This window comes from Penicillium argentinense (genome assembly GCF_028826775.1).
Source record: "Penicillium argentinense strain IBT 30761 chromosome Unknown utg000001l_segment0_segment0, whole genome shotgun sequence".
In the NCBI taxonomy this organism is placed as follows: Eukaryota; Fungi; Ascomycota; class Eurotiomycetes; order Eurotiales; family Aspergillaceae; genus Penicillium; species Penicillium argentinense.
Window position 1 is genome coordinate 2,063,056 of NW_026622660.1, and position 22,479 is coordinate 2,085,534.

Sequence of the window (22,479 nt, forward strand, 5' to 3'; positions counted from 1 at the left end):
ACCAGTCCATGACTTGTAGAGGGTACAGGGTTAAATTAGGGGGCGAGGCTGTGGCGTCAGCTGTGGACTATAAGCGGTTTTGACGCTGATGGCCCCCAACGACACATCCTCCGCTCGCTGCGGCACTATTGGATCCTTCTCTACGCTAAGAAAGGGCCAGGTGTGCTAGGCTCTTACATACGAAACAGTTAGACCAAGTCGAATGAATCCGACTTGGATAAATTGCAAATGTAGAGGCAATACTCCGTACACAACGCCAACTCACGCCATCCACCCATGTTTCCCTTTGCCTTGCTTGTTCCTGTTCCGGTGCTGATGAGTAGGTAAACACAAAAGACCAACTAAATAAAGAGCAAGTCCCGATCAAATGCGGTAATGAGCCATATTCTTCTTGATCTCTTCTACGATCTCGTCTGCCTCCAGCGCATTGCGAGCTTCAAAATCGTAGCGCTTTTGCTCCGAAGCATCGTTGCCCCGAAGCACCACTACCCTAAAACTCTTGGGGTGTCGACGGCTGACCTTGCAGCCCACGACGTCGTTGAAGTTGATCGAGCGAGTTTTGGTATCCGAGCCAGTCTTGCCCGTCTCACCGGGTACAATATGCATGTAGTCGTTATCGAAAGTCAAGATGCGATGGTTTGAGGCAGTAAATGTCATCGGTTGCTTACGGAAGACATGATACCGACGATAGTAGCCGCCGATGAGGTCCTGCTTCTGCGAGAACGATGGCAGCATAGGCTTTCCGCTCTTCTTGCCCTTCTTCACAGTCGCTGGGTTACCGCTGTCGACCTGCAAGGGGGCATTGGGCGATGAACTACCCGGTGAGCCGCCGAGGGAAAGAGGACCAGCCCCGAAACGTCGGCGAACGAGGTCGAGCTCCGTGATATGACCCAATGCCTCCACCATACGGTCGAGCGGCGCAATCGTATTCGAGCCCATCACCTTGAGAAGATAGTTGCCCTTGTCCAAGCCCCAACGTTTACACACCGAGTCCAGGATCTCTGCGATGTAACTGTCTGTGGATGTGTTGAGGGTCATGACATGTGCGGAAGCCTCCAAATTGATGAATCGGATCTTCAGCGTCTTAGACACTCCCAGGCGCGGAGTAGCATGTGAGACAGGAACCACAGGTCGGTCGGCGGGCGTCAATGTGTTGTCATTCAACGCTGATGAGAAAGGTTGGCCGAGAATCGGATTCTGGCGTGCCACGGGATTCTTGACTGGCGGAGCAAGTTGAGGAGCACCGGGCACGGCGAGGCTTGCAGTCTGTTCACCCTCTTCAGACCCGAGGCTTTGACTGAACTGCGGGTACAGTTTTTCATTTTCCTCAAATTCCGTCTTGGAGGCCTCCACGAGTGCGAACTCATCGTAGGGCTTGCCTCGTGAACGTCCTCGTGCCTTGGCCGCATTGTTGTTGTTCGATGTGAAGTCTGTCATGGGGAGCGTCCGTCCAAGTGCAGGGAAGTCGTATTCGACCTCACCATCATCGACCATACGCAGAGTCCACCGGTTGACGGTGAGCTTTTCACGTTTGATGGAGGGGTCACGCGAATCTGCGTTGTATTTCCAAAGTGCAAGACCGATGGTCTCGGCCACAGTGACCGTGGCAGGTTGCTCTGCGAGTTTGGATTCTCGCGTGAGGGGAAGATCAAGTGGATCTTCAGGGTCTGATGAGAAAGGAACGTAGATCTTCAAATGCAGTGGATCGTCCTGGCCTTTCCCAGAAAGAACCATGAACTTCTCTACCGGGTTACTCGGTGCTCGCTTGCGGGATTTTAGTTGTTGCGTCAACAGGCTGACTGGCTGCAGCGTGCTGATAGGTCGTGGGGGTGGAAGATCGTGCAGCTCCGGTGCGGGTGTAGTTTTAGACTTGCGTGGAGAGCTGTTTTGGCTAGGCCCAGTGCCTGCAGGGAGCTTGTGCATCAGAGCCATTGGGGAGGACGCATCTAAGGCGCCGATGTTGCCCACTCCGGCCAACAGCAGAGAGCCTGAGCCAGCTGTCGCGTCGAACTCGGAGGATATAGCCGATCCCACAGATTCTGCACCGGAATCTTCATCCTGCTCATGTAAGTCCTCAAGTACGATACTCTCTGCCCCGCGACTACCAGTACGTTCTCGCCGCCTCCGAGGACGATCGCCCACCTGCTCAGTGGTCGAGAATTGCACCTGCCCGGGTTTGTAGCCATGAGATTCCACCTCGTTGGAAGTTGATAGATCACTGCTTGTTGTAGTATCTCGCCGCGGTCGTTGCTGCTCCTTGTTGGAAACAGCAGTGCCTAGCGATCCCGTACGGTAGTGGTTGGCCACGTTTTGTGTTGACGGTGAAGTGATCATCACCTCTGGGCGTTCGCGCTGTTCAGCCGATCGAATAGGAGAGGAATCGGCTCGGTCTCGACGAATCGGCATCTTATGAAACTTGATCTGGTCGGCGGACCTGGAGATGATTGTTAGGCTAGCTCAACTTGACGAGGGGAGCGACGGATTACATACCGGTCCATGTTCTCGGCCTCCTCGTCGCTGTCATCACTCAGATCACTGCTATCATCGTCCTCTGGCACGACCGGTTGTTGGGGTTCCGGCTGATGACGTTCGCGTCGGCCTTTCTTCTTTCCACCGCGAGCATGGAGCCGACGCCCGGTGTAATCCATGTTGCTCTTGCCCGTCACCATGCCCCCTTCATCGTCCTCGCCTTCTTCCAAACCAAGGCCTTGTAGTTCATCTCGCGCGGCGTTTGCATCTCGTACGGCGAGTCGATAGTATTCGGAGGAGACAGCTGCTGTGGTAGGGATCGGAGGAGAATAGGTGCGTTTAATGCTGGCAGCACTGGTGCCGTTGGTAACCACAGCCGACCAGCCGGCAGCGCGGAATCCGGGAGTGTTCAGAACCGAGTTATTGACGTTGATCAAGCGATCTCCAATGCCATCTTTGATCGTGGAAAGATATGAGGAGCGTAATTGCCAGATGGCGAAGCTAAGTTCCGCAGGTTAGTCGGCGATCACAGGATCAGGAGAATGAATAGCAGAGGCATTCGTAGGATCGGATCAGACTTACTCTTCATTATGAAGGAGAGACATGGTCGTCGGGGTTCGAATGAGAGGAGAAGACGGTCAGCCGCAGTGAATGTAAGGCTGGATGACCAATGGCGATCGTGGTGATCGACCTCGAAAGCACCGTGAAGCAGTCAGATGTCAGAGCGCATTGCAAGTATGCGGTGAGAAAAGGGAGTGTTTTTGAACAGGACCAGCCTGGGGAGATGTGGAGGTGAGTCGACAGCGCAGGCACGCAGGCAGTTGGAGGCGCAGGGCGGGCGAAGTTGATCGGTGGCGGCCGCCGATCATTTCCCCGCCGTCCCAACGGGGAGTCGCGGCGATGGAATCATTCGGCCATACCATTTTATTGTATCTGACGAGCGAAATCGTATCAAATTATTGTATTACGCTGATTGAAGCTGGTATAAGTGATTTTATATGATTGCAAATGGCGGTGGTTCAATCTATCAATGTTATTCGAGCCGATTTGTGGCAGAATATACATTGTTTATCCCATGGCAACATCACCAGAACTTCATCAGCAACCATCAAAGCACTCTTGTGCATAGATGCGACGGCATCATTATAAAAAATACGAAGAAATTTTTTGAATATCAGGATTTAAATATTAGAAATACAACATGGACTTCGGTGTCATTTCCAATGTCATGTCTTTCATCTATACATGGGACGAGTTCAAAACATCTGTCGCTCGAAGTACCAAGCCCTACCTGAAAGGCCACTCTACGTAGCGGATTTCCTCTGGCGGGTGGGGCTTTCCCATCTGAGCTGCCGCCGCTTTAGTGAGCACGCTCAGACTCAGGCTCACTGAGTAAATATCAGTCCTGGCTCAGACTCACTGAGCTACTTATCATAGTCACGTGATGGAACAGCCAGACTCCGTGAGCGCTCACTGACTCTTACCGGATGATCACTGATTACTTAGATCCTCAGGGGCCATCTAACTAACTAGTTAACTACTGAGCACTCAGTCCAGGCTGAGTCCACCAAATGAGCACTCGGCCCCACGTAGCTTTTGATTAAGAGAACGATTTCTGATGGCCCGAGGTAAACCTCAATTTCTAGAGGCTAGTAATGCGTCTTTCAATTATCCTACCCCCTGACACCTGAAGTTACAAAACTAAGGTAAATGATGCAAAATGGCAATCACATTCCCTATCAGTCAAGCAATGGTGCGGAGAAAAGAGTAGTTTCGGTTATTTGTTCAGAGTTGACCGTGCGTAAGAACTATCTAATAAGTTAATACACCACCTTCTCCGCTGAACCATCCACAGATCTCTTCTTTCCACTCTTCCTCATAGCTAAGGTATTTCTCTCTTTATTGCCGTTTTTCAGTCATCGTGATAAAGACAAGAGAATACACAAAACTAAGAGAATGCACCGGCAGGCTGTAGGACTTTAGAGGGAGTAAGATTTCCCGACTGTGGTGAGCATAACCTCATGTTGAGATGAAGCTGACCATCTTCTAGTTTCATTGAGCAACATAGGATTCATGACCATGCTAGTGGTAAAGGTTCCAAGGCGCCAGATCACCAGCTTATCGAGGAGTTCCTCCGCTGGTACATTCATTCTACTCGAGGACGGCTCAGTAAAAATAGGCGACCAGTGACGAAGTCAGTTTTACCGTGCGCAGAGATGCTGTTTGGTGACTTTGAAGAAGCGATGCGGATTAGTATCGTAGTGGAAGATCGGAAAGAAAATACAATATGAGCCTGGATCCTATATTATTTCGCTCCTATGGCGCTTGTCACTGAAAACTGAACAGTGAATCCAAAGATCATTAACAGCGGAAGGAATCATTGAGAAGATCGAGTCTCCAAATCAAAGCTTTGCCAAGAAAGATTTTATGAGAACGATATACTCTCTGTGGCAGACAGATCATCGCCGCTTCATACCGGGATTACTCAAAGTGACTACTTTGCTGGCCCTTTAATTGTATTTCTTTACTGGGGCGAGAATTGGAGCTTTCATACCAGCCCATGGGGACAAAAAAAGAAAGAGGTCTCCGATACAAGGTAAGGATACTTCACAGACCCAAGTATTACTTGTGGTGGACGCTTTTCCAGGATATTAATTTAGTTTTGTTTCCATTCCCTACAGCACCTTGGAAGGTAGTATAGAAAGTCAATCAAGTGTGGCTTAAAAATAACCGTGACCCAAATTATACCGTGTCGGCCTCCCCTTAGACCTTTCTAAAGTTGACAGATTTGAACTGACAGCTCATTTGTCGATTTATCTTTAGATTTGGAATTGGCATCCAGGACACAAAAAGACCGCAATTTGCATCTGGCTACATCCTTCTGGCCCTCGCACTTGAGCACGGAGCCCTCTTCGGTATTGAAACTGCAGAGGACCTAGCTCAGTATGATCTTTCTAATGGGCAAATTCCACTACACTGGAACGATGAATATTTAGAAAAGCCTGTCCTCAGAAATGTTATAGCTGAGGGACCTCAAGACACTCCGCTGGCTAAAGACGCATTTGGAAAATGCCTAGAGGAGATGCTTGCTGCTGCTGGGTATACCACGAAACCAAAAGTTCACGAGATTCGAAAGCATCTCGGAAAAAAGATTGAAGGTGGCCTTCCAAAGCCTAACCAGCACAGGAGTTGATTGGCTAATGTGTGACACAGGAAAACATAGATCCGCAGCAGTTTCTCGGATATATGGCCACAAAAGCGCCGAGACATACCCGAAAGACTATTTACAACACTGTTCCTCTATTGATACAGTTTCAGCTATCCTGGATGAAAAATAGGAATCGGATCTTATTGAATACTTTCAGGGATTGGGAGATTTTACGAACCCGGACTTCCGGGCGAGCTACCGGCCGAAATAGAAGAGAGCATCTTGAAGAAACCTGAAATATTGAAAATCAGAGGCAGGATCGAGCAACTTGAATCCCAAGTTACCGACAAAGGCTCTATACAGGCGGAGAAAAGGGTTTATAGAAAATCTCTAATTCGACATCATCAACTGGAGCTGAAGCAGCATCAATTGCGCTGGGTCCGAGAAAGACGAGATCGCAGAATACTGAACAAATGGAAAAGATGAGCCATTAGATTCAGAAAATGACGTCTGCACACGCACCCAAGCTTTGGTTATGCTAGAGATTGCTCGAATCGCAACAGTGTTGACTTGTGATCAAGAACTCACCTTCGAAGAAATGCTTCTTTTTGTGCAAGATCTCATAATCCAGTGTGGGCGTGATTTTGACGTCGTGTATCTCCCAGGTGAAGATCCCGTTTGATGGGTTCTGCCCCGCGAGGGAGTGCCAAATTCTTATTGGAAGGTAAGTGATCCGCTTACATAGTGCTAAATTACCAGCTAACTTTGTCAGTCTCAAAAAATCCGAAAGGAGTGCTCACATCCATGAATGTATCAGGCGAGAGATAGCATTTGATCTCCATGGTTCGGAATAAAAAATACGCTTCTGTTACGAGTGCATGAAGTGGATGCATCTTAATCAATGGCGAGATCATTGTAACTCCAATCTTCAGTCGTGGAGTACACCACTGTGAAGTAATAGTGTACCGCCACACAGTGACCCGCCCCGGTTACTGTCCCTTTTGCTTATGGAACAAAAACCTCGCTGCGGAAGACCGATTATACCAGTGGCTCAGAAGCAACAATCTGAAGAAACACATTGAAGATGAGCATATGCTGGGAGAGCAGAAACATGGCGCGAGGCCAGTCTGTGGATGTGATTGAACTTTGTCAATGAGCGCGGTCTTCGGCATCATCTGCATGATACACACAGGCTGAACAAAGCTATATGGTTTAAATCTAAGACCTCCGAGGAAACGAAAACATACCTCAAAGCCAGAATATCGAGTTCAATCTCAGAAATTGAGGAGAAGACCTTGAAGAAATTCTGCTTCTATCGTTATCCTCCCCCACGACACGAATATAAAAGAGCTTCTTTTTGCCCACCTTAACGTTAAGTGACTTCATTGAGGAGCAACCTGGGTGAATTTGCTATCTACTTATGGGCAGTAATCTAACGGAAGACGGCACAGGCGGCTTAGTTTTGTCTTGCTTTCTGAATAAGTCTTCTCCATCTAGCTCGTAGCTAATAACCCCGGGTGCAGAAGGGGTCCTTGATCTAAGAATTCTCGAGCCCCTTCCTATTGACAAAGAACGAGCAGGTCAAACTTGGGATCAGATGCCCACAGAAGGAAACTTCTCTAAAGGCTCTATGATTGAGCAGGAGATGAAAATAGACCATCTGATAGGTCTCTCACGACTCCTATTCCACGTACGGAAGATGCTCCCTAACCTTATAATCATGTTTCTAAGCAGCTGGCTCCGCTCAGACGCTCTTTAAATGAAGAAGGCCAACTAATATCATTTATAGATATAGAATATATAAGCCAATCTTACGCGAGCGATGTCACTAGCGAAGTAACCGACAGCGCCAAAGTCTGCCTATCTAGATAGAAGAGAGGACAAAGGGCTCAGTTGAAGATTATCACGGCAGCTGTTATGCGTGACTAGAGAGCAACCAAAGCTGCATAAACTATACGGAGATCTGAATGTGAAACGCATATAGGTGTATTGGAAGCTGTTGAGTTGAGGTTAGACACATAGGTAGCTAATATTAAGTAATCTCCGTACACTTTTTGTTGATGAGATGTCTCGAAAACGTCTTCTTTCCACTACTGGATCGAGACACTATTCAGTCATCGAATTACAGGATTCGAACCTTTCTGAAGGAACCAGATCCATTATTTCCAAATAATCCCGCCATTCCTTGCGGAAAGGTATCAGCCTCAGCGGTGAAATGGGTGTTGAAAAGGCCAGATTCGTCGCACAAAGTCACCGTGATGCTCTGAGAATCCACAGCAATAGTCATGTAGTACCACTTGTCTTCCAGGATACCTAGAAAATGATCCTCCGAATGCAATACAGTGATACTGTCATCATGCTGGAAGAGGGTCACTTTGCCGCTGCCAGCATCAATGACGGCTGAATATCCTTTCCACGCGCCCGGGGCAGTGGTCGAGGCAGAGACCCGCGCAGCGAGCCCAGCTTGCGAGTGGGAATCTGAGACCTTGACATTGGCCTCGATAGTGTAGTCCGACCACCCAGAGGAACCTGTCAAAGCAATTGCATCGTTGTCCGAAACAGACGCGAAGCTGTACTGGTCGCCCAACACGGACCAACTTCCCTCCAAGTCAATCCAACCTGCATCACCTTTGGTCCTGAAATCTGCTTCATAGGGCAAAATTCCGATAGGTGCTTCGCCCGTTGCTTCCGAACAAGGGCGTGCGGAATCCATGGATGTCGGGGCCGTGTATCGTATAATTCCATCCGCAATTGGCAGCAAGTTAGGACTGTAATTGGCCGAGGAACAGTTTGCTGTATCTTCGCTGACACGCCATGGAGACGGAGACCAGAGCCATGCCCCGCGGCCGTAGTTCTTGTTTGTGAAGACTGCACGACGTTGCTCGGGGGCAATCTCATCAGCAGCAGCGTTGTACCAGATTTCTCGTGTGGCCATCACCAGTTGCTTGGCTGGGCTATCCCAGACAATGTAGGGGCTTGCTCCAGCATAGAGGCTGTCGGAGGTGGAGACTTGTGTGCCCAGATCATTTGCATTCCAGTTAACACCGTCTGTGGAGGTCTTCCAACGAGAAGGGCAGTTGGGAAATCCGCATAACTCATAGCTCATGATATATTCTCCATTGTCCATCTTGGCAACTGTGGCCATCCCAGCACGATCTTCTTTGTTCGGACTAGCAATATCTCGAACAACATCGCCCCAGGTGTCACCGCCGTCTTCGGACACGACGTGAACTACCATTTGTGAGTGGTTCTCATGGTCTCGTTCGTCTGAAAAAAGTGCCACAAGTCGTCCTTCGTTGTCCAAGAACAGAAAAGGTTCCCAAATACCCTTTCCTATACTGCCCTGCTGCCAAATTCCCACGGGGTCCCATGTTTCACCATGATCCTGGGATCGCCAAGCGAAAAAGTTGGTCGACGAGATATCGGCTGGGACAAGGTTGCCCACTAAAAGCAAAGTGCCTGCCGGGTAGTTCCCAAGGCGATGAGGAAACTCGAAAAGAGCTGGCTGCCAGAACGCACTATATGAAACCCCGCTGGTTTCGTTGATAGTCGCCAAAGTTGACCATGACTTCCCTCCGTCGCCACTCTCGCGAATTATGATCTCAGCCGGAAAGTCCTCCAGTGTTGTCGACCCTGGAGCCGTGGTATACCAATGTTCCCAGGTTGCCACCAGTTTACCATTTTGATCACCAGCATGTTGGAGCTCGATTACACGAGCATAAGCATTGACTTCGTTCAGAACCGGGGCTTGCCAAAGCGGAGTCCCAACCGAATCAGCCTGTGAGGGAGAAGACAGAAGGCCACCCAAGGATAGAAATAGGTAACCTGCGAGGCCCCTGACATGAAACATGGCTAATATCGGACGGAGAATGTTAACCGGATAATTGTGACAGATACCGCTAGTTGGTGGAATGGATTCGTCTCTTTTGTACCCCAGACTCCGTCTGGTCTATATTCTTTGAAGTCCCATTTCTTCGATAAATTTCAACCCAATATGTACTGTAGCGGTGTCAACAGCAGAGGAATGTGAGGAATAGATTCCTGTGGCGTTGGAATGTCTGGGCCACACGTAGCTAGGGATGCTGCAACTTCGAACCCGGAGAACTTTTCTCGCCAACTTTTCTAGATATTGGTATTAATTTCGATCAGGATCATTAAATTTAATTGCTTATAAGGCTGATTGGTTTGGCTTGCCTGCAGGATCAACGTTCTAGAAGCTCTGGATGCCATACAGGCCAAAAAAAAAAGCCATTTTTGTGTCGCTGTTTACAAGTGTACTGGAATACCTCCACGAAAGGGATTCAGGGGCAGATTAAGTGTAATAGGCATAGTGATGTTTTGAAAGAGGGTTTGAGAAGAATCTCGGGGTGTAGTAGTTTTTGGGTTCCCCTATGGTGGATACGAGAGATCTTAGGACCCAATCAGGACCTAGGAGTGTTGCCCCCTAGGAGCCACTATATACTTCCTAGGGCAATCTTTGTACCTACGAGGCTCAATTTAGATGGAGCTCCCAAGTCTACGTTTTATCTGGGAACCCGAGGAATCCTAGTTGCTTGGGTAGTACCACTACGCCAACGGACCAAAATGACAAAATGGTTAGTCTGCGACCAAACACCCAAGCTGATATATAAAGCTTGTAGTCTGGCAGGAACCGTTCACTGGCCCCAGGAGCACAGCCTTAGTTCCCGAAGCGATATTTTTTATACTTTTCAACCGAGGCTGCCCTCTGACTGCATCGGATGGAATTAAGAAGTCACGCAAAAAGATTCCACGAATATATCAGGCTAACCGCATCCTGCGATTGAGCTTGTAGAGATCATTTTTGTTGTCCGACATGGAAGATGAAAGCGGTAGCCACTGTAACGGGAAATTGCCAGGGCTTCTCAGAGTCCAAGGATTATATGAAAGGCAATGCTGTGACAGACTGGAATGTCTCCAGGGCTTTCATACAAGAGTTTGCCAAATTGTTACAAATATATATTGTTCCTGGTCGGAGCTGTCAGTAACAGTATTTGAGTACGTACCAAAAGCCAATAGACTTGCTATAGAGGACCCCATACCTACACTTTTGCACACTGGACAATAGGTCACAGATGTGAGACATGGATATGGTACAGGGAATTAATCTGAAAGACAGAGATGTACATTCAAATCAGATCGGCTATCACACTCCCTTACGAATTTTTTCGCGTCCGGCTTGTAGTATACAAATTCGCAATCTGTGACTCCAGCTGGGCAGCTAACAGCAGTACAGTAAAGATAAGATGGTATCACTTTAATCCCACACTGGATTAGTGGATCTCCGTTTATTTTAGATATATCCCAGTAGTTTTGTTCAGTGGGGTAGCAAGTGTCTTTTGGCTCGAAAAACGCACTGTATTCCAGTTGTAGAACGACACTAGTCTCTTATTGCGTGGTGATTTTCAATCAAGTGACTCCCAGAATTATGTTGAAAGGTTCGTTAACGGCTGGATTTGTGTGTTCAGGTACTCGAATTGCTGTATCCCTTTCGCATAAAGAACCATGGTACAATGGTTATATAGATTGACAGAACGATATCCACGACCCGGGTTGCCGAGTACGTGGGAGGCTTGGAATAGTAGGTTTACGAGTATCAGTAGCATAGTTCGAAAATCTCCCCAGTGATTCTGTCGCCGGAAATAAGGGTCAGATTCTACTGCTGGGGTTGATCAGTTTGGTTATAACCTCGGCAGTAACCAACTCTACCTGTGCCTGTTCCAAGATGATCAAACTTTGGCTCTCGTCATCCTAATTCAACAAAGATTTTTCAGGCAGTTGAGGGTATTTCGGTATATTTATATCAAATTTTGCGTATTTAGTTTGTTCATTTGAATCTGCTCTTTCTTCGATAGCGGGCAAGTCAAGCCACTTTTGATGTGCATGTCACTAGATATACACCTCGACGATTTGAACTTTTGTGCTCGTAGTATATCGAACACTGAACTAAGGATGCTAAATTGAGGGTGCGGAATTGAGAGTGTTGAACTGAGAGTGCTGAATTGAAAGACCTCTGCATGGCGGCAAGGAAAGGATAACAATTGGAATACGACGATCAGCTGCTTTTACGTACTGTTATTCTGCATAATTGAACAACAGCAAAGTCGCATAAGATTCGGAAAAAAAATACTCGGAAGTTTTGCCCGTATTAACTACCGGAGGAAATTCTGGACAAAAATTACGCGACCATTTGTTAGGACAATGCGCAAACCATGAATGCAGACACCGACTGAAGTCGACCACCCGTTCGAAGGATAGCAGATCGTCAAATTAAGTCAAAATGTGCGGCTTTAGGCTAAATGAATATGACGGACTCCGAATGCGATGGGGAATTTATTCATAAGTGAAAGCGTGAATAAGAGTGGTACTCAGCATGACCAAATTTTCGTAGTTATGATACAACTATTTATTGGGCCTCCTGCTCGGACTTGGAAGCTCAACCTCATTGAATCTTTAAGGGAGTGACATCCAGATGCTTTAAGAACTAAGTTTTAGCCTACGCCCTCATAAATTATTGAAGGTTATATGACCTATTTGAGGGAAATAATGAACCATTTAATTACCGGAATGAAGAGTTCCATTTAGTCTTTCATCTGTTAGTCAACATTCGCGGTCTAGCTGTAGACTTGGCTCATTTTGTTTCAAACAACTTAGACGGGAAAAAGAGACAGGCAGTTTCAAACCTCGAACATCCCGTGGGCTTCCGCAAACGGGATTGGACAAAGAGATATTCTCGAAGGATTGGAGCCTGAGGCGGGAATGGCGATTGGTGAAAGGATTCGACCACGAAGGCAAAAGAACACTGGTTTTCGTAAGCAAAGAAGATCATTTCGAATTATGGAATAAAAGAGATCTTTCCGAGAGGAGGGGGAGATATTTGAAAAAATTTCGAATAAGGCAGGTTCTGTTTACCAGAGAAGAACAAAACGTAGTCTCATGGGAAGTTCTCCATTATACTAGCTTCATTTTCTAAACGGGATATTTGTATCAGACGTCTCTCAATGCTCCTGGAGCGTTAGTTGCCAGAGAAGCTGCTTTTCTAGTTCTCACTAGTTATTGATGTATAGATTTTTCTTTCGAATGAATATAGGCTGTTCCGTCAGGTTTGCAAGACGGAAACGATAATTCCACTCTACATTTTCTTGGAGACCCATGAACGCCCGGGGCCTCTGGCCCTTGGGGATAGATATAGGTATTCATAGAACCCCAAAAATCACGAGACCTGATGAGTCCTGGGACCGCGTTCTCCGGACCCTTTGAGCCACTGAGCCGGTCACTGGTATCCCTTACGGTCGCAAATACCAAAAATACATAAGAATGCGGGCTTAGGCAGATTTAGGACATGAGAATACTCAACGACTCTAAAGGATCTCATCCAGATCGTCTTCGATCGCTCTCAGCACGTCAGCGACTTCCTCAAGCTTTTCCTTTGTCACATCGAGATCCTTTCCAAGTCCCATAAATATAGTGCTTGAGCCGCTCATCAATGGTGTCTCTTGATTGATTCACTAACTTCATCAATGACGCCCTCGAAAACCTCTGGCGCTCAGAGTCGTAATCTTTGTATCGATCACAGAATATGTCCTTAAACGCTTCCCAATCACGAGATTTCCACAGCGGGTCATACTCCTCCCACGACTGGATAGAGTCCTCACAATAATCGGCAAACAGCTCACACTGCCTAGCAGGATCGCTGATACCACGCCTTTCACATCACTTCTCAACGTTCCGAAGGAACTTTCTGGCATATTTCCAATTATATAATGGGCCGCCAGGTGTACCAGGATCTGGCATCAGAACATTGCCCTGGCGGTTCATCATCACTTGAAACATATCACTTGGTATCCACATCCCTCTGGTGGTGGCATTGCCTGATAGGCAGAGGATGGGAATGGGGGTAGTGGTCGCGATTGTTGCTCACTCGTGTTAGGCAAATAGGTTCTCTGTGTCTGGTTGGCAGACGCTTCACTCTCTGGGCGAAGAGGCTCTCGGTAGCCTTCAAAGGCTGAGGGAACATCGGCCTGGACGACATGCTGGGTATGGCTGTGGCTATTTTTAACATCAGTGCTGTCACCCACTGTGACAGCCTTCCGATCAACACGATCAACAGAATCAACAGAAGAAATTAGGTCAAAGACTGCTCTGACTCGCTCACACGAGGAGTACCAGTAGTAGGAAAACAGAACTCTTCCTGGTCAATCTGAAGACCAGGGGGAAACAAACAATACGAAAACCTCGATATTTTCGGCCGAAAAGCACAATTCTGAAGTAAAAACTGAACGACAACTTGGGCGAACACTATGTTCACACTTGAAATACAAAGGTTGCAGATGCTTGGCCAGATCTTCTCTGCCAGCTTGTGTAAATTAGTCGGTCTCATACACAGTACTGACTGAACGTCAGCTCTCCTGTGTAGCCAATCTACAAGCAGCATTCGCAGTAGTGCTGGTACTCGCTCTGCCGGAATCCCATCTTGAATTCCTTGCCAATCATACCGACCTCGAAAATTTCATTTCCCCCCCCCCCCCCCCCCCCAGAACAATGTAGGGATTTAATCGCAAATAACAAAAGGGCGCCTCTCCTCATATAAGGCCCCAATAAGTATCACATGCTCAAAAACCAATAATACGTACCAATAATACCAGTGGATGCCGGAATTCCGATGACTTCCAGGGTTAACGCGCTCGCCCACCCCGGACACAACTTTCCTTTCGCCGATTCTCGCGATTTCCACACTTCTCGCCCGTCGCGTTGATTTCCTGCGTGTTCAAACACCCAGAAAACTAGTCGCCCCCTGCGTCGGTCACCATATGAAGAGGGGAACGTTCGAGGGTAGCATGCACTGAGACGTGCGGGTCGTTTCAGCAGAAAAACCACCACGAAACACACGCGTAGCTATCAGAAAATAGCGAGAAGCCCAAATGTATGGGTTAGTTCGGGGAGGTGTAAGAAGCTGTATTCTAGAACTAGCTAGACGGCCACCGTATACGACCTGCTGCATCACATAGCCTAGATGGTAGTGGGGGTGATCTCCCCACTACACTAGGTAGACCATTGCAATCCCCCAGAAAGTAACTGTGGAAGTAAAATATTTGAATAATCCAGAGCTTAGGGGCCTAAAAAGAAGCCAAACTACATATTGGAATCCAAGTCAAGTCTGAACTTCCATGATAGGACCCTGGTAACTATGTCGCGCACACACAACATAGTACAGCACAGCCAAAGCCACGACGCCGCAAGTCCCCACGACACTATAATTCATCGAATCAACTTCAGGACGCATTGCCGACGGCCAGAAGCTAAAGAAAACCACGATAGTCATGTACATGACCGTATACCCGTTGAGAATTATTCCAGCAATTCCCGGCACATGGAAAGGACCCCAGACCAGCCGAGCTCCAGGCACGTTGATCTGCATACCATCTCCGTCTCCATAGCGGTAAATGTCACCTTTGCACCGTCGATAAAGAAGCAATATTGCCACTATCAGGTACGAAGAGTATAGGCCGGAGACTGCCATTGAGAGGATGTCTTCCAGTGCAAGCTTGGAGCCGAGGTTGATCAACCCCAGAAGGGCCGACACGATGACAGTGAGAACGGTGGAATATAGCGGGAGATGCCTGGAGTTGACCTAAAATGCAAGAGGCCAGTCAGAGGCTGATGCGTAGTTCAGACGTTCACGATGAAAGCACTCACTCTGGACCACAACTTCCATCCAGGCACTCCCTTGTCTCGAGAAAACGACCAGAATTGACGAGATGTCGCAGCCAGCATCCCAAAGATCGAGCAGCCTGCCGCAAAGAGATAGACCGAGGTCATGGCCAGCGCACCGCCCATCGAATGAGTTCCCTGAACGAATATTTCCATGAAAGGGTATCCGCTTCGCGAGGCCAGCGCATCCTGAATATTGCCGCTGCAGAAAAGCATGGTGAGTAACATACCGAATCCAAGGCATCCGTTGATCACTACTGTGAGCATCATGGCCCTCGGGATGGCAATCTCAGCATTCGAGCATTCTTCTGCTAGCTGTGACTGTGAGTCGAGTCGATCTGGGCCATTGGTGATGCACACTGGAAGCCACTTACATGTACAGAGGCATCTCCGCCAGCGAACGCAAACGCCGCGCCGGATAGGCCCACGAACCAAGAAAGACCCTGGGTTGGGAACTCGCCGCCGTTCAGAAACTCCTTGAAGACTTGCTCCTTTGACTTGTGTTCTGCTCGCACCAGCAAAGGGATGATGATGCCGAAAAGGCCCACTATGTGGAAACACAGGAGTCCGCTCTCCAATCGTGGCAGGAATTTACCACCTACCATATTCGTGATCAGTACGATGCATAAAAAGGCCCACATGAGGAGTGTTCCTTGATATGCCTTCGGATCGTAGGCCTCATGAGCTAGAGCTGATGCTCCCTGGACTTGTGTTCCGAAGAGAAAAGCGCCCGATGCGAAGGCTGCTTGCCAGCCAACAACCGAGAGCCATCCTGAGTTTCAATGATGAGAGAGTGCGTAAAACTGGTGCGCTGATAAAAGAATGGAGGACTTGCCTGTGATATAGCTGAGCAGATTCCTGTACTGCTTTGGAGCAAGCATCGCGCACCAGTGATACTGTCCGCCAGAAGTGGGTGCCCTGCAAAACAGCCGAGGTTAGTGTTGCGGTTTCTGTCCTTGATGGGATAGGACTAACATTGAAGCCAGTTCTGCCAAAACAGTGAAGCAACCCGCGGTTCCCACCCATACGAAGATGTAGCCGTACACTGCGCCTGCCGGGCCTCCACTAGCAATTGTTAAGCGAACCACGAACGGGACTCAAGGAAGATGAGAAGGGAGTCGAACTTGGTCAAAGAAAGAATAAACGTCCTTGAAGCTCCTCAGTTAGTGAGCGGCAGCGATAATGACTTGGATCAGATATCTTACGCAAGTAAACCCTCCCAGGTCCCGAGAATCGTGCAAGCGAGCCCAACCACGGAAAGGATACCCCAATTTCGCTGTACAGAAGTGATGTCAGTAAATGAAGGAAATAAACTGTGTAAAGTCTTACCTTGAGGACGGGTTTCTTGCCCAGACGCTGAAGCTGGATATCATCGTGCCCACCTTCAGCTAGGTTTAGGGTCTCGTTATGCTCCAGCGACGCGTTCTTCTCCTTGTCTCGAGTCGAGGAATCGCTTAAGGCTCGCATGGACATGGTATGAGGTGGATCAAACTGTGGAGAAGTCATTAGTAGTTATGTCGAAGGTGATAGCAACACCTGCGAACTCGCGAGAGCTCGGAACTGCAAGAGATATAACGAGGTTGAATGATGAGAGATGGAACGGTCGACAGGGGTGGAGTGGAATTGTAAATAACACGGGCCATTTGATGCAAGGAGTTTAAAATGAGCGTCTATTCCAAGAAGAGCCACAAGAGTGAATTAGAGGAAGAGTTCCGAGATGACTACCATGGAGAGTTGGAAGTTCTTGTAAGCCATCTGTTATCCCAACCATCGAGCGCTTTCAAGGCTTGCAGCCACACCTCTTGTACAGTCAGTAAATACGAAGACATGCAAAATTTAGAGTAGACACTGCGAATATGGACAATGGGCCTCGCTATTGTTGCACCTGTACGAACATTATAACGTAAGTAGTACGCTTTAATTGGCACTTTAATGCGAGACTGAAAAAATGGCGTCCGAGTCCAAGGATGTCACAGTGACACAAGAAAAATCATAAAGTCATCGCCAAAGTATCCTATCATTCGACCATTCTTCATCGAGAAGAGGGTAGTCAGGTTATCATAAACAAGAAAACAGCATCAGAAGTTCTTCAAAATTTAATTTATCGAATGGTAAATGACAGTGGGGATCAGAAGGATGTCAAGCATCTAGCACATCATGGAATCCGTAGCTTGACATGCAGGGCTATTCCAGAATTCAGCATTATTGTCGGAAAGCGTTCTTTTTAAAAAGCAAGGGAGAGTCATTTACGTGCCTTCCCCTCTGAATTCCATTCTAGGTTCTTCGTGTCAACAACTGTGATTTTAGCGTATGAGGTGTGAGAGAATCCAACTCGACCGGCATGGGAGTTTACGAAAGAAATCGACACCGACACCATAGGAACTATCAGTTTAGAAAGTATTTAACTTCGAGGTCAAAGAATAGGCCTCCCCTATTATCAACTATGCCACGCTGATTCAAACTTTCTTTCACATCGCTCAATGAGCGCCCCCCACCTCTCCCCAAATGTCCGTTCGCTCGATCCTTTGGGAAGCCCTGGGGGCAGATACCAGTACAAACATCTCTTTGTCTTGCAGAATATAAGGAGGATGACTCATATTTTCAGTGACAACATTGCTCACGTTTCTTTCGTATTTCCGCTCCGCTGGTAACTATTGATGCAAAAAATCCACGATGCCGACCTATAATGACAACCGTTACCTGCCGAGCCAGCTTCTCAAGCTGGAGGAAGCGCCAAATCGGGTCATAATGCGCCGGACGCTGATGGAGAAGTTTTGATAATATGGTCCTCCCCAACATCGAGATTACTGTAGTTTTCGCCACGCCGGTCCCCGGACGATTCAAAACCCATTCCGCATGACTACCCTCGGGCATCGAGGTTTGCCAAGCGGTGGGTTCGGGGCGAGATAGATGGTCGGAATGCCCAGCATCGCTTTCGAATGGACATGGAAGGGTTTGCCAAAATACCTGATCGGTCTGCTCGAAGCTGCCCTCTGGATGGAGATTGGAGATGTGCAACGAATTCCTGTTTTCCCGATGCCATCACTGGTGCCATTATCGATGGGTGTGTTGACTGTCTTTACTCCATGGAGGAGAATGGTCTCTTGCCCGGTGGCGTGGAGGGCGGCGATCCGGAGTATAACTGCACGGGATATGCTATGACTTCGATCGCGATTGCGAGTGAGATTCTCGCCATGCAGGCGGACTACAAAGGTGCCGACCTTGTTCCGTATCGCGAGATCCTCGAGCTCTTCATCGGACGCCAGATCGACAATAAATTGGGCCCCATGGCGCCGTCCACGGTCGACAATCGCTTCAATCATGGAAAGCCGATCCTTCAGATTGCTAGGGTTTTCACGGAGACGCTCGCTCTCCTCACTAACCGGCATGAACACTGCAATCCGGACGTGGATGACCGTATTTCGACGATGCTTCAGGGTAATGTTGGGTATGAATTGTGCCGGCGGGCGGATAAGGCCATAGTGGAATGGGCGCGGAGGTATGGTATCGAGCTTGCAGATGCCCATGTTCATGCCGATGACGAGGAAGAAGGAACGGTGTGGCATGCGCTTTGCCAAAACCCAATTGGCGAGACCCTCTTTGACGATTTTGCTCGCCGTTCCAAGTACCACCCGGGCGATGCAGCCGGCGGCCGGATTCCGCTATACGAGGCCATCAAAAGAGACCGGGTCGACATGGTCGAGTGGTTCGTCCGTCCTGCGCAGCGACCACAGAATGTCTGGGATAGCCAGGACCCGAAGAGGGTGTATGAATCACCGATCGATCTGGCCCTCACACACAACACGGGCCAGGCTTCGACCTGTCTGTATCTGTTGATCCAGAGTCCGGACCACCTGGAGTATATGAAGAACCGGTTTGGGGACGCAGATGGCGCTAATGATGCATATCGAGCAGGGCTGGTTCGCAAACTGATCGACCATTTCCACACCTCGGAGGCTGAGACGCGCGAGAAGGCGAAGGCTGTCAATATCGAGAAGTCGCTGGTTGAGCTCGAGATCCGCCGACTGAAACAATTCACCCTGCTGAAACTTAAGGCATTGACGAGCAGAGCCAGCAAGAATTGGAGGGCGACCGCCGAGGCAGAGCGCTGCCGAGAAATGTGCGAGAAGGAAGACTCGCCGGCCGCGTATCTGCTCAATTTTGTCACGCCCGGCGGGCCACACTGGCGATTCCAGCGTCGATAGTAACATTACTAGCAATAGGCAGTGCTTCTTTCATTTATCAATTTTCTAGTCGAGTGCCATTTTGCGATAGTCCAATAAACCTTTGAATCTTTTCTTCTGCTCTCTCCGCGTGCCTCTGGAAAACTAGCGCTGCTTGCAATGGTACTTTTAAGAGTATTAAATAGACTATTTCATAACAAGCATGCTCGACTATGCATCAGCAATCGCTCAGATATTTCAGATACCTCAGGACAGTAGAGTACGAGGATGCAGTAATCTTCATAAGAACAGATGTTTCCGTTTTACTTCACAATCCGCAAGCCAGACACATACAATGTACAGTGCAGACCATTTGAGGATCGGCCACATGACACCAACTTGAAAGCGCGGGGACAACCTCCGTCCTTTTTGAAGCAGTTCTCACTTGAGCATCTCCACCAACTGGCCCAGCTCCCCCTCCCTGCGCATTCGATGTCCTGCACTAAGAGAGAAGAGTTGGAGCCGAGCTCAGCAGACTTTCCAAAGCTTCGGTGAGCTTAGCTGCAAACTGTGACCACAGTTCCAGCCCCGATCAGCCTGTGACTCTGCGCGGGGTTATTGGCCGTCGTCCGCCACAGGGCACTGTGTCCACGCAATCCAAGGATGTCGGGAGTGTCCCTCCACTTCTCTTGGTCGCAGACCGAGATGCGCCGACTAGTGGCAGTTCCATGCATCGCTCTATGCGGGGGCGATCACCACTCAACGATCTTGGCCATTGCCGATTCGAAATTGCTGGCCGTCGCGTCAAGTTTGTCTCTTTTCTTGAGAAAATTAACCAACGAAAGAGACATAACTGTCCGTCACGATACCCTCCACCGAAGTCCACTGAATAATCATCATTCCACGATCATTGGCTGCATTGCCAGGGGCCAGATGCCCGGGAAGTGGGCCTCAACACTGGCAGTTTCCCCAGATTCTGCGACAACGTGGGCCCCGCTTGTTATTCGCGACGCCTGGCGTCTGGGCACGCCGCTATATAGCGCGTGCTCTGCCCAGGATCGTCACTCACTCTACAGGCAATCTACTCCGATCTCATGTCGGAGACGAGCGTCACCCAGCGCTCCGGCGCCCGCCTGGTGGAGATCGAGGGTGCTCAGATGAAGACGTTGGGCCATCTGCGGCTGCGCGACAAAGATACGAATGAGGTGATTTTGGTGCCGACGCCTTCGAGTGATCCCAAGGATCCTCTTAATTGGTAGGCGCTTCTCCCGCTTGATTTTTGGTTTGTCGGAGTCCTGACATTAATATGATGGCCTACTCTCTAGGCCAAGATGGTTCAAACTATACACCGCAGTGGCCGTCTGCTTCGCCATGATCCTATGCAACTTCCTCGCGGCTGGTCCAACACTGGCCATCCTACAAACGGCACAGGATTTCTTCCCCAATTGGAAAGAGACCGGCATGTCAGGACCGATCGCAAAGACCGCCTACTTCTTCAATTGCACTGCTCTCTTCCAAGGTCTGGGCAATCTACTCTGGATGCCGCTGATCAACAAATACGGCCGTCGCCCTATCTATGTAACCGCCTTTACGATCTATACCATCACAGCCATTTGGTGCGCGGTGGCGAAAGAGTACGCCAATTTCCTCGTCGCTCGCATTGTGATGGGTATCGCGGCGGGGGCAGGTGAATGTTTAGCCCCAATCACCATCGCCGATATCTTCTTCCTGCATGAGCGTGGGACAATTACTGCGTAAGTTGGCACATTTCAAATTTTTATAAACTTCCTGCTAAACGTTTGATCACATAGGCTATATAATGCCTCGCTCAATCTCGGCGTCGCATCAGGCGCCATTGTCGACGGCTTCATCGTCAAATTCCATCCATGGCGCTATATCTACTATGTCGCCATTGCCTTGATTGGTTTCGTTACCTTGATCGTTTACGGCACCTTTCCCGAGACAGCATATATACGAAATTTCGCACCAACAGGCATTATCACGACCTTGACTTCATCTGGGCAACGTGTGAGACGTGGCGTGAAGAGCGAAGAGGCCGGCGTGGCTGGTGCCTCGGAAGTTGAAGTTGCTTCACACGACGCGACGGTCGAGAGTAACCCTGGCTGGATCCAGGGGCTGCGATTATACCATGGCAAATATACCCACGAATCTCTCTGGCAAATGACCATCCGGCCGGTCGGGCTATTGATCCTCCCTCCTGTGCTGTGGGCGACATTGGTCATGTCCGTGACGATTGGTTTTATCACCGCCATCACGTCGAATGTTGCATCTGCATTTTCCACGGCCTACGGCTTTGAGGCCTGGCAGTCGGGTCTTTGCTTCGTTGCCGCCATCATTGGATGTGCTTTTGGTATTGTTCTAGGTGGCCATTTCTCGGATTGGGTTGCGGATTATTTCACTCGACGGAATAACGGTATTCGTGAGCCGGAAATGCGTCTCCCTGCTATTATGGTGGGTGCTATCACGGGCCCGTTGGCGTTGGCTCTATATGGGTGTGGCATCAAGTGGCAGATGCATTGGATTGTTCCCACTATTGGAATCGGGTTGAGTAAGTCTTTATCATAAACCTTCGAGACGAAACATGCACCCCGCTGACATGTTTGGCATATAGTCAATTTCACCATCACTCAGGCTACTAATGTCTCTCTTGTATATACAATCGACAGCTACCGTCCCATCGCCGGCGAGATTGTGGTCACCCAACTAGCTTTCAAATCCGCTTTCGGCTTCCTGCTTGGCTTCTACACGAATCCGTGGGTTGAAAAGCATGGCTACAATGTGGCGTACGGCGAGATGGCGGCTATCTGTGGTGGTGTACTCATCTTTTGGATCCCGTTCTTCTTCTGGGGGAAGAAGATTCGTCAGATCACTCTAAGTTGGTCGGTGATGAAGTGGGTACGATGGGATGATGATCGTGAAGTTGGCGAGTAAATTGTTTGCGGTGACAAG

General features: G+C 48.8%; 8 protein-coding genes across 8 annotated transcripts; 5 read left to right on the top strand and 3 right to left on the bottom strand.

Annotated features, from left to right (window-relative positions):
• Positions 1–363: 363 nt before the first annotated feature.
• On the bottom strand, positions 364–3,074 carry N7532_000707 (Sin1 family protein; the record flags this gene model as incomplete). The annotated part of the gene is made up of 3 exons (XM_056613211.1): positions 364–2,434; positions 2,491–2,970; positions 3,052–3,074. 3 exons carry the CDS (start codon positions 3,072–3,074, stop codon positions 364–366), a joined length of 2,574 nt encoding a protein of 857 aa, XP_056480435.1.
• A 1,713-nt stretch (positions 3,075–4,787) lies between these two features.
• Positions 4,788–6,103, top strand: N7532_000708 (uncharacterized protein; the record flags this gene model as incomplete). Its single annotated transcript, XM_056613212.1, has 4 exons — positions 4,788–4,796; positions 4,878–5,065; positions 5,293–5,657; positions 5,835–6,103. The coding sequence occupies 4 exons, from the start codon at positions 4,788–4,790 to the stop codon at positions 6,101–6,103; spliced, it is 831 nt and encodes a 276-aa protein (XP_056480436.1).
• Positions 6,104–6,120: 17 nt separating this feature from the next.
• On the top strand, positions 6,121–6,987 carry N7532_000709 (uncharacterized protein; the record flags this gene model as incomplete). Its single annotated transcript, XM_056613213.1, has 4 exons — positions 6,121–6,125; positions 6,249–6,341; positions 6,502–6,742; positions 6,775–6,987. 4 exons carry the CDS (start codon positions 6,121–6,123, stop codon positions 6,985–6,987), a joined length of 552 nt encoding a protein of 183 aa, XP_056480437.1.
• Positions 6,988–7,037: 50 nt separating this feature from the next.
• N7532_000710 (uncharacterized protein) lies at positions 7,038–7,376 on the top strand (the record flags this gene model as incomplete). The annotated part of the gene is made up of 2 exons (XM_056613214.1): positions 7,038–7,076; positions 7,122–7,376. The coding sequence occupies 2 exons, from the start codon at positions 7,038–7,040 to the stop codon at positions 7,374–7,376; spliced, it is 294 nt and encodes a 97-aa protein (XP_056480438.1).
• Positions 7,377–7,739: 363 nt separating this feature from the next.
• N7532_000711 (sialidase family protein) lies at positions 7,740–9,467 on the bottom strand (the record flags this gene model as incomplete). Its single annotated transcript, XM_056613215.1, has 1 exon — positions 7,740–9,467. The coding sequence occupies one exon, from the start codon at positions 9,465–9,467 to the stop codon at positions 7,740–7,742; it is 1,728 nt and encodes a 575-aa protein (XP_056480439.1).
• Positions 9,468–14,786: 5,319 nt separating this feature from the next.
• N7532_000712 (uncharacterized protein) lies at positions 14,787–16,989 on the bottom strand (the record flags this gene model as incomplete). The annotated part of the gene is made up of 8 exons (XM_056613216.1): positions 14,787–15,266; positions 15,332–15,667; positions 15,721–16,118; positions 16,235–16,316; positions 16,375–16,411; positions 16,552–16,622; positions 16,676–16,837; positions 16,891–16,989. The coding sequence occupies 8 exons, from the start codon at positions 16,987–16,989 to the stop codon at positions 14,787–14,789; spliced, it is 1,665 nt and encodes a 554-aa protein (XP_056480440.1).
• Positions 16,990–18,285: 1,296 nt separating this feature from the next.
• Positions 18,286–19,551, top strand: N7532_000713 (uncharacterized protein; the record flags this gene model as incomplete). The annotated part of the gene is made up of 1 exon (XM_056613217.1): positions 18,286–19,551. One exon carries the CDS (start codon positions 18,286–18,288, stop codon positions 19,549–19,551), a length of 1,266 nt encoding a protein of 421 aa, XP_056480441.1.
• Positions 19,552–20,603: 1,052 nt separating this feature from the next.
• On the top strand, positions 20,604–22,461 carry N7532_000714 (uncharacterized protein; the record flags this gene model as incomplete). Its single annotated transcript, XM_056613218.1, has 4 exons — positions 20,604–20,764; positions 20,835–21,263; positions 21,321–22,078; positions 22,142–22,461. 4 exons carry the CDS (start codon positions 20,604–20,606, stop codon positions 22,459–22,461), a joined length of 1,668 nt encoding a protein of 555 aa, XP_056480442.1.
• Positions 22,462–22,479: the final 18 nt, after the last annotated feature.